The sequence below is a fragment of the Brassica napus genome, chromosome C5 (genome assembly GCF_020379485.1).
Source record: "Brassica napus cultivar Da-Ae chromosome C5, Da-Ae, whole genome shotgun sequence".
Lineage (NCBI taxonomy): Eukaryota > Viridiplantae > Streptophyta > Magnoliopsida > Brassicales > Brassicaceae > Brassica > Brassica napus.
The window spans coordinates 34,857,984-34,869,650 of NC_063448.1; the positions used below are offsets into that span (position 1 = coordinate 34,857,984).

The 11,667-nt window shown below is 36.2% G+C and overlaps 2 protein-coding genes across 2 annotated transcripts; one reads left to right on the top strand and one right to left on the bottom strand.

The window, feature by feature from the left end:
• Nucleotides 1–725: 725 nt before the first annotated feature.
• On the top strand, nt 726–4,879 carry LOC125587221. Its single transcript, XM_048757426.1, has 6 exons — nt 726–807; nt 2,746–2,876; nt 2,988–3,122; nt 3,228–3,593; nt 3,658–4,308; nt 4,706–4,879. Exons 1-6 carry the CDS (start codon nt 726–728, stop codon nt 4,877–4,879), a joined length of 1,539 nt encoding a protein of 512 aa, XP_048613383.1.
• A 1,970-nt stretch (nt 4,880–6,849) lies between these two features.
• LOC125587222 lies at nt 6,850–8,703 on the bottom strand. The gene is made up of 3 exons (XM_048757427.1): nt 8,575–8,703; nt 8,124–8,412; nt 6,850–7,895 (listed from the first exon to the last, which is right to left on the bottom strand). The coding sequence occupies exons 1-3, from the start codon at nt 8,701–8,703 to the stop codon at nt 6,850–6,852; spliced, it is 1,464 nt and encodes a 487-aa protein (XP_048613384.1).
• Between the last annotated feature and the right edge of the window lie 2,964 nt (nt 8,704–11,667).

Genomic DNA, 11,667 nt, shown 5'->3' on the forward strand with positions numbered 1-11,667 from the left:
ATTTGTGACATTGAAAACACTTCCTTTCAGTTTCAGTTGATTTGCAAGTACATTTGAATGAACTACCGAGGCTATATATTGCAAACCCATTTTTTAAAAGTGAAGGTACCAAACTGATGTACAAAACTTTAAATGGGGAGTAAAAAGAGGTCAAAATCTAAAATATATTTTACTCATTTATAGCTCTCCCCTTCATGTGAGTGTTTTTATATACAATATTTGATGCTGCTCACCTCCCAAAACGCACCCACCTCTTCTGTCTTGGTAATGTAATTTGATTTCTTACGTATCGTTTTAATTGATTATATAGTTTTTTAGGTTTACGGCAGTTTCTTTAATCAATTAAACCTATCTTATGACATTTTTTTTTTGAAAAGCCATCACACATATAATCAAAGAAACACGACACGTCAAAAGGAGCTTCCCTCCAAACTCACTTTTAAGTGTTTACTTTCACCGTCTCCGATGCTGCGTCTTACAATCACTTAATGTGTTCCCTATTTATACAGTCCTTATTGAATTAGACTGTGCAGTATTCTTCAAAACTAAAATTTTAGGTTGTTAACAGAAGTTATTCATCCGCAGAAGCCTTCTTAGTCCAATGGTTTAGCTAAATGTTCATTAATGTTTCTACACCAGTAGATCCAAGTTTCAATTCCCTGATAAAACGATTTATTAAACAATTATACATACTATAAAGGAAAAACTTACAAGGGATCTTCAACATGGTGCAAGTAAACTCGATCATGCGTGATCTTCGTAGGACAGTTCAGGTGATGCAGTTACGCGTAGATCCTTATAAGGCAGGTAGTATTGTCGGTTGTCGGATTATCTATGTAATCTTTCTCATAATTGTAATATCATAATAAATCAGCGCTAAAAAAAACAAAAGTTATTCATCGTAGACTTATGGCATGTTACCAACGTAAAAATTTGTTGTAAACTTGATGATGTTACGTTGTGTACTAGATAACAATCGTCATAATATAGTTGTTAAATTACAGGTAATTTATGATGAAATCTTTTACAACAAATTAACAACGAATGAACTAATATAACATGCCATCTCAAATTATACTGAGACCTGTTCAGGGATATTTGCTAAAACCAACCCAAATATTCAAGTCAAACTTAAAAGTGTACCACACTTTCAGTCAAATGCAAAACCAACCTAAATGGGTAGTGAAAATACCATTTAACCCTTATGACCAAACAAAAAAACAGAAATGTATTTTACATTTCCATCTTTCGGAAGTCTACACGTAATAAAAGAAGTCTACATATATATAGACTTCCTACAAAGTCTACCTTATAGACTTGTTTTGTAGTCTACACTCTAATTTGATCTAATAATTTAATTTTGAAAATATATAAAAATAATTATTATGACATTCTTAACTAATCATCAATATAATGGATAATATGAAGTAAATAATTAAAATTTCATATAATTGAACAATTTTGAAGAATATATATTAATTTGGTTATCATGTGTTAGACAATGTTCATGGTTTAGAAACAAAAGGTTCTAACATGTTATGTCTTTTAGCGGTTGATTTCATAGGGTTAGATTTTAGATTTTGTTTTTTTTATTATTAACTTAAATCTGCATATTAATGTTTAGTAGTTTATATTTTGTATAATCGAGACTTTTTGATTATCAAGCAAAACATTTAGGGTTTGAGATTTGTGGTTTAGGGTTTCGTAGACCTACAATAAAATCTATTTATCTTGAGACGTCCTTTCAGTCTATTTTATTGGTGTTTACAAAAAATCTTTAATTTTAAATTAAATTTACATATTTACGAATAAGAATGTTAAATCATATATTATAACTATTAAAAATAAATAAACAAATTTAATAAATCATTTATTAATTTTTGTAAATAATAAAGGAGTCCACACATAAAAAAAAAATCGTTGTAGACTTACAAAGAAGTCCACACATCAAATTTAACCTAACCGGATCTAACCAATATAATGCTAGCCTAATCGAATTTCAACCAAACCTTTTTTAACCTAACCAGAAAAGTTACCCAGAATATAAATACGATTTGTTAAGCTTTTTGGGGTAAAAAAACCCTAATCCCCGCCGTTCTCTCTCTCATGGCGATTTTCAGGGAGATTTCCGGCGAACTCTAGCCACACCGTTTCCGCCGCTTAAACTAGTCGCTGTCCACTCCGTCGCTCTAGTAAGTTAAATGTCTTTGGCTTTGTCCGCTCTGTCGCTAAAAAGTAACCACCTTTACCTTTTTCTTTTTCAGATCTGAGCCGGCGACTTCTAACGAACAGTGCTTCTCGTCCAAATCTCTGCTTCCTGTCAGTCTCACGGCTTCTACTCTAGCAGGCGAACGAACTGTGTTTCATCTTTCCAGCGAATGAACGGTACTTCATCTCTCTATGTCTTCTCTCGTTCAACTAATAACCTAACTAGTTGACTTATATTGCTGCAACCTCTCTCTTAGTTTGTTAACTAACCTATTAGTTTCTTCTCTAATCCATTTTCTGCTTCCCGTCAGTCTACTTTAAGGTAGACATCATTGTTGATATGTAGACATCTTTTTTGAATTGTTGTCCACTGTTTTTGGCTTTGCTTTTGAATTGTAGACTTCTCGTGTAGACTTCATTTTGAAGTCTAGACTTCTCGTGTAGACTTCATTTTGAATTGTAGACTTCTCTTGTAGACTTCTTTTATTCGTTTGCAGACTTCTCTTGTATCATTCTTTTTTGTGCTTTTTGTTGCAGGTTTCAAAATGGATAAGCTTGATTTTCCACAGAGGTTGTGTACTGTAGGGCAAGAACCTTTTTCGAGTAAAATCATTGCCTACTACAGCGATGACAGAAAGCTCTTCCCTACTCTTAAAGAAGCACTCGAGGCAGATGAATGAGAGGAGCTCAAGAACTCGAGATTAGGAGTGTTCTAAAAGTTCCATGAAATGAATTTTGGATGGGCTTCAAGGCTGGTGCACTATATACTGTGTTTTCAGCTTGAGTGCAAGAAAAAGTATGAGTTGTGGAGTCTCGTAGGTGTTCAACCAGTGAGGTTTTCTCTGCATGAAATTGAAGAGATAACTGGCCTGAACTGCGAGTATGTGAAGAATGTCGAGAATCCGTTGGTTAAGGTAACATATGACATAAAAGCATTTTGGGGGCAGATGGGAGTGAATTTCGACCGGGGGCCAAGTATTGATGAATTAACTACAACGTGTCAGATGTGCAGAACATAGTCTCGAGATGATCGGCTGCGTTTAGGATATCTAGCCATCTACGCTGGCTTCATCGAAGCACCAAGAACCTCGTCACCCACACGGGCTAGCCTGGCTAGGTTAGTGATGGATCTAGATGCTTTTGAAGATTATTCATGGGGAAGAGTAGTGTTTAAATTCTTGATGGAGTCGGTGAAGGGTGTAGACTTGACAAAGACGTATGCCATTGAAGGCTTTGTTCAGGTTCTTCAAGTCTGGGTCTACAATTTTCTTCCTGATTTCGGAGCTGGGTTTGGTCGACCTATAGAAGGTTTTCCAACCCCACCTCTACTTGCCTTCTTAGGTGGCAAAGGCAAGAGAAGGCTCCAGGAGAATATGCTGAATCAGGTATGCTTCTTATGTTTATATATGCATTAATATGATTTAAAGTGGTTTTATACTAACTTAATAGTTTTATCTTCTCGAGACTAGGACTAACAACTTTACTGTGAAGGATTACTCTGAAATGTTCCCTCGTTGGGATGGTGATCTGGAAGATGAGAAGGCTGATAACATAGTGAAGGCAATGTTTTCTTCAAGCTGGGCGTGGGAACAAAGTTACTGGCCTCTTGTCGGAACAAAACTGTGGACAAATGTGAAGGTGGAGATCCATCCTATGAAGACAAAACCTGGTCAGATGGTGCGAAGCAAGAAGGCAGTGTCCCCTTATCGCACAGAGTCTGAGGCAGAATCACGCAAGAAGGCTCGTGAGTCCCCTGGCCTGGATACGGAGACCATGAAAGCAGAAATAGTTCGTTGGCTAACTGGCCTGACTTCTAATATGGTTGAGGGGCTGAGCAGATGCGATAACACTCTGAAGACACAATCCCGCATGATTGAGGGCCTTACTGCGAAGATGGGAGCTGTTGAGAAGATTGTGCGTGAAGGTTGGAAGGAAGACCTGACCAAAGCTGGTTCATCTACTGATGTACCTGAGGCAAACAAATCTAATGGACACAAAGCTAAGGAGGACAAAGCTGAAGAAAGCAAAGCTGCGGAAACATCTCCCAAACCCAACATAATGACAACAAGAGCCAAAGCTAGAGACACCCAAGCCACTGTGGTTAGTACCAAAACATCTCCCAAACCAATCAATCTGAAAAGAGGAAAAAAAATCAGTGAAAAAGAAATAACTTGTTTGCATTTGCATTTGGAACGGTGGAACCTTTTTCATGTTTTGGAACCTTGGAATATTAGCTTGTTTGGTTTGAAAAACATGTGCATTTGACTGTTCTCTTTTGGTTTGTACAAGATTGTAAAAGGATGCATTTTGTTATTAGTGGTTGTTATTAATATGTTCTTTCTACTGAAAACAAATGCTGAGTGAGAGTGAAAATGAGAATGGAGGCATAAGTGTTGTTGTAGTATATAAAGAACAATCATGCATTGATTATGGTTCTGTGAAAAAACTAAAACAAGTTGGTAAACTGAAAGCTGCTCGCATTGTGGCCCGTGCTAAGAGTGAGAGGCAACGTAGGCTTGCTTCTACTCAGCACTCTCCTTTTGATGGAAACAGCATGGCAAAGGTTGTCATACCTAACCAGCCGAAGCGAGGCCAGGGATATTACCCATTTGCCGGTGTTGATCGCCAAAAGCTCTCTGTTCTTCTTGATTGGGTGAAACTTGACCCGTAAGTCATCTAACCTCATATAATTGCTCTTTATATAAAGGACTTGGTAGTGTTTTATTTATTTAATTTGATTATTGACAGCAAATGGCGATAGAAGGTGCCTGGTTCTTCAAGTTTTTGGTTCTACACACTACTAATTCCTACAAAATGGTTGAATGACACGGTATGTAGACTTCTCTCTCATGTAGACTTCTCTTGCATGTAGATTTCTCTGATGTAGAAGTCTTTAATGTTGTAAATACAACACATGGATGCTATAATTAATCTCTTAAGGCTCCGATACACAAAGCACCCGGAACGGTTTAGGTCCGACAGAATTTGCATGGTGGATGCTGTATTTACTCAAATGTGGACAAAAAAGTACTCAGAATTTCTGGCCTCTCCTGCCAATCCTGACGGCTCAGGTAAACTAATCCCTCCTGGCGCCTTAGACTACTACACAGGCGAGGAACCAGCGTATTGCAGATCAAATAAGACTTGGGTGCTGGAGATTGATGATATATATGTGCCATTATTTGTCAAGAACGATCATTGGGTAGCTTGCTGGATATCAATCCCGAGGAGACACATAGTGATTTGGGATAGTGATGTTACTTACGCTAAGGATGCAGAAATTGCTAAGACTGTGAAGCCTATTGCACACATGCTGCCGTACATGATGCATACGTTATCTACTGGTGAGGAGAGGGAGTTGTACACCGTTGATTTCACACATGAGCAGATCTCAAAATCTGGGGTGCCACAAAACAAACAAAGTGGTGACTGTGAAGTGTATTGCTTGAAGTATATAGAATGTCATGCACTTGGCATGCCATTCCCACCTCATGAGCTGTGTGATAATAAAATCAAGAAAATCAGGTCTCAGATGGCGACTGGGATATTTGATGCGACCAGCATAAACGGCATAGAGAAACGTCTTTACAAGCATCTCGGTGTCTATGACTAAGGTTAATCCACTTTTTTGGATAGAATTGAGGGAAAGTATGAAGTTTTTTGGTGACTTTCTTCATTGGATATATGTAGATTGATGTAGTAGGCTTTTGTACCAGACTATTGTATTGTGTTGTGAGTAACAGACTGATGTAGCAGGCTTTTGGTTGTGACAAACTTATGTAATTTGCTTGCATCAGACTTAAGTATTAGTATTCTTTTACATAAGGTTTTTACAGAAGTCTGCTACTCGACTACTATCTAGACATCATCTTTTTATCAGTATATTAGTCTTTTTAGCTCATATTCGACCAAAAATACAACTTCGAGACAACTCAGAGACTTACGTATTAGTCTTCTTTAAAAAAAGACTACAAAAGAAGTCTGCGTTCTGTAAAAGAAGACTACAAAAGAAGTCTACGTTCTGTAACAGAAGACTAACACATTAAGACATAAGACAGCATCCAAAGCATAAGACAACATCCAAAGCAATAATACAACTGATAAGTTCCACACATAAGACATAAGACAACATCCAAAGCAATAAGACAACATCCAAAGCAAAAATACAACTAATAAGTTCCACACATAAAGACATAAGACAACATCTAAAGCAATAAGACAGACAACACAGGCTTAACCTGGACAGTTAGGATGAGTGTGACCCGATTGTTTGCACTGGGAGCAACTATAATCCTTGTGCAGTTTTCGCAGTTGGTTTTCCCTCATCCTGGAAATTTCTAGCCAAGACTGCCACCTCGACTTCTTTTGCCTACCCGGACCACGCTTGACATCTGAAGGAAGACATTTACGTGTGTTAGAAGCTCCTTCTTCATTGGCAGGTGATGTGTCATCAGTGTTGGGAGCTTCCAAAACGTTACTTTTGGGATATATATTTGATGCGTATGCTGCATAAAGATAATTCTTTGAATAGGATGGGCATACAAGCGTAGAGACATGAATATTTACATCCTTTGCAGCTGCAATGGCATGTGAACAAGGTATCTTCTCAATATTAAACACACCACATTGACACCTCTGAAGTTACAAGTCAACAACACAATCTCGATGTCCTCCTCTCACAAAAAATCGCCAACCATCAATACGCTCCACATTCATCATATATGCATACTCTTTACGAATAGCCAACAAGTTTTCAACTCCCCGACTATGATGTGAAGTGAGACTCAAAGCATCTTCTCTCCTTTTAAAGAACCACCTTCCTAGCTTCTCGCGTATAAATTCTAGAAGGAATGAGATTGGAAATCCTTTGGCTGGCTTAAGTGTGAAGTTGATAGATTCTGCGATGTTGCTAGTCTTTATGTTGTATTTATCACCTTGAAAGTGAACTTGTGACCATAACAAGATGTAAGCATTCTCCAAATATGTTGTAAGGTTGGGGTTTATATTCCATATCTCATCCATGTAGCGGTTAAAATCGAAAAGCGTATGTGCATAAGCAGCGCCTTTGACCAAGTACAACATGTGATTTCCCTTGAACTTTTGGACTATCATCTGTTGTAGATGATAATAGCATATTCCTCGCCTTGCCCAAGGGAAAACCTTCTCACACGCCTTCTTAATGGAACCGTGCCTGTCAGAAACTATCACCAAATCATACTGATCTGAAACACATCTCCGCAATTGGGTAAAAAACCATTCCCACGAATCATCATTCTCCGCATCCACAATCGCAAAAGCCAATGGAAAAATCTGAAAATTGTCGTCTTGGGCAGCCGCAACTAGCATAACTCCTTCATACTTTCCACATAGATGAGTCCCATCCACCACAATAACCCTCCTAAGATAGGTAAAACCAGCTATCGAAGCTCCAAAAGAGAGGAATAGATTCTTAAATCTGTTTTCACCATCTTTCTCAAGACATGTGACAGTTCCCGGATTCGATATCTCGATCTGACGCAAATAAGAAGGCAGATTCTCATATCCATCTTTTGTTGTTCCTCTCACCAACTCTTGCGCACATAACAAAGCTCTACACGAAGTGTTGTAATCTAGCTTCATCCCAAACATGTTCCTCATCGCGTCTTTGATATGCTTCGGTGTAAGCCCATCTTTAATCCCAACCCGATCTATAAATAGTCTTGCAACATAATTCGGAGTATAATGTTTCCGTTAAGGCATTCGATCCGCCACTGAACATGTATAAGTTTTCATATATTTTGTCACCCAAAATGTCTTCGGCCCATGCTTCACACTCGCTCTAAGCTTCCAACCACATCCTTGAACACGACAGTTAGCCACATCTAGAGTTTTCGTTGTCTTATATGCTGTGAATGTAAATTTACATGTAAATTTACATTTCACAGCCACCGACTTCAGCTTTGAAACAAGCTCAGCCTTACTAGGAAAACTCTGACCGACATATATATTGTCATTTAAGGACAACAATCTTCCTTCACCACCAGAGCACTGTGCTTTATGACCATCATAAAGCGTTTCATTTGCATCCTCGTCAGAATCCTCATCTTTTACTTTCCCGTAATCACTGTAGTTTACACCATCGTCAACATCAACATCAACATCAGCAGTTGCTTGAACATCATCAACAGTTGCTTGAACATCATCAGCAGCATTACTATCTTCATCCTACTCTTCATCAGTATTTTGACTAGTATCTTCATCAGGAAAAATACTATCATCACCATCAGACACATCCACATCATCATCAACTCCAGCTTCTACTTGGCTCTGGCTTGATACACAAAGACGTACAAAGTGTGTCTTAGCTAACTCGATCAAGTTTCACACTTGTCTATCATTCGTGACATGCATAGGAGGAGTATCCGGAGCCATTTTCTGTAAAATGACGTCTGGTAAGGAATATGTTAGCACCACCTTCTCGATTTTCTTGTCCAGACCATAATCTTCTTGTGCCATTTCAAGAAGTTCACCATGTGTATAACCATCCGGCACAAGAAACATTCTCCCTCCTTTCCGATTATTGACCACAAACTCCCACAAAGAGCCTTTCACCAATCATTCTCCGTATACAACAGGTATCTGAGCCATTTCCTGCAAAAAAAATACAGGTTTACATATTCTGCGAAGAAATATTTCATGTTTCATAAAACTATAAACGAAGACTTAAAAATACGTCTACAATTATTAGCTAATAACATAGTCAAATCAAATGTATTATACCTTCATAATTATAACAAAATTTCTTTTCAAAATCACTCAAATCCATTAGGATTAACTAACACACACTGTCAAACAAAAAAACTAGAAAAAACTTAATGAATAATACACAAATTCACATTTTTATATATTTTTCTATGCAAATTTAATATTCAGTCCACGAAGATGTAGACGTTCTTTTCAGTTTACTAATGTAGACTGTCAAATAGGTCTGCTCTTTGGGTTGGTTTTTGTAATTGCAAATTTTACGGTTTGCTTTCTATATTTGAAAAAAAAGTTGTGATTTTATACATATAGACTTTCATTTCAGTTTACACTTTAAAAATGTTAGTTTTTGCAATTGGCCAGAATTTATCCAAGATTTAACTTTCAGAACTAGACTTCATATGCAGTAGTCTACATGTTTGAATTTTTTTTTAAAGAGGTTAGTTTTGCAATTGACCAAGTTTGAGTTTCAATGAGTAGATTGAAATGAACGTCTACGAGTGTGTAGACTTCGTGTGAAGTCTACTCTCAAATCCGACAGGTTGGTTTTGCATTTGTCTAAAATAAAAAAGTAGACTTTAGACGCAGACTACACTTTTTTTAAGATAAGAAGACTGCATATGAAGTCTACAATTTAATAAATTTTTGATTACTTTTTAAACTTTTTGGTCAAACACAAAACTAACATATTCAACGAAGTCAAAGATTTGGTCAAATGCAAAACTGACCTTTAATAGACTTTGTTGGAAGTTTTCAATTGGTAGACTTCCGATGAAGTCTACTTTGAAAAGTCAAAAGTTCGGTAAAATGAAAAACTAACCTCTTTTAGGTAGACGTCGTGGCAAGTCTACCGAAAGTTTTATTTTTGCTGTCAAAGGTAAAGACGAAGACTGCTGGGGAAGTTTGCGTTAGAAAAAAAATTGTTTGGTCAATTGCAAAACTGATCCGTGCGTTGACAAGTAGACTGCATCGTAAGTCGACACGTAGGCGTAGACATACAAAATAGTCTACTGTCGTGACACAGATCTGAAAAAGAACGAAAACCATGTAAATAGTTACATTTTTCCTGTGTAAAGCTCGTTTCCAACCTTTTCAACTGTCCAAACTCCAAATATGAGCAAAAAGAAGCATCTTTGACGATTCACTGATGAAGAAACTCAAAAATATGAAGTTTGTGATTATGAAAATGAAAGTTATGAGAGTTTTTTAGATGGAAATGTAGAGGAGATGAGAGCAAATGAAGCTTTTTTTTGTTTAGAATGAGAAAAAAAGTGGTTAAAAATTGAATTCTAGAGCTTTAAGAGCTCAAAAATGGTGGTTCACGGTGGTTGGAAAAATTGATGATGATGGCATTTTTGTAAATAAGAAGAAATTATTAGGGTGTATTTGTTTTTTTGTTAATTCGAAATTAATAAAAAATTAAATAAAATGGTAATTTTGTAAATAATTCAAAAACCTAGGGATAGTATGGAAAATTCATTGATGAATAGTAATGACAAAAAAAGGTTGGTTTTAGGTTTGACTTGAAAAAAAAGGGTTGGTTTTGAAAAACTCCCAAAATAATATTAACTATATATTTAACAATGTAATGAAATAATTTTAAAAGTTAATAGTTTTATCTATATATATTCGAGGTTTCTCTTCTAATTATAAACTATAAATTTAAGAATATATTACAAATTTGAAATTTTAAACCAAATTTATTTTAAAAAATTTCTTAATATTTTTTTACTTTTAAATTTGGGTCATATTCGACCACTCCACTAGCAAATGCTATTAGACGGTACTGGAATAATTTAGATGGTTGGTGAAAACGTGTTTGTTATGTGTGTATGGTATTAAACACAACATGAATCGTCGTAAATCAGTTGCTAATCAAGAAAACTTTGTCGCACAAGAGGATTTTTTTTTCAATTCATTTTGTTGGTGCTATATGAAGAATAGTTTGTATACAGTCAAATCCGGATACTGGGTGGCTAGGAATATACTTAATAAAGAAAATGAAGTCATTTACTCAGAGCTTAGCATTACAAAACTTTAAATACTTGGTTGGAAAGTTAATGCTCCTCAAAAGATACACCACTTTATATGGCAAGGCATATCAAGACATCTAGATGTAACCATGAATTTAACATGTCAGCATATGAGATGTGATAATAATCAATGTCCTAAATGCAGATCATAAGATGAATCCATAAACCATGCTATTTTTCAATGTCCACCATATCTTCAAACAATGGTCTTAGCAACAACGCCTTCTTTTACGTTGGTATTTCCTCTTTAAGTTGTATATACCAATATTGACTATCTCTTTTGGTGTAAAAATGTCATTAAAGATCCAAAAATAGATAGAGACCATTTACCAATGGATAATATGGTATATCTGAAATGCGAGAAATGATAAATTTTCAGAGGAATCAACAGAAGCCCATTGGAGACTCTTAGGCATGTAGAAACGAAATGCATCATGGTTTGATTCTAATATAAAAAGGGTGAAGGAACCTGAGGCACGAGATAATCCATCATCTACCCAGATTGTAAGCTTACAGATTTGTATGATTGATGGATCTCATAACTCACTCTTTAGTGGTTGTGGTGATAGATTATGGATTTAACCCATTTTCATCCATAGTTTATAGGTGTTTTTAATAATAATTATATTATTATAGAGTCTATTTATTATATTTATAAGATTAGGAATGTTTTGGAGATAAGTGA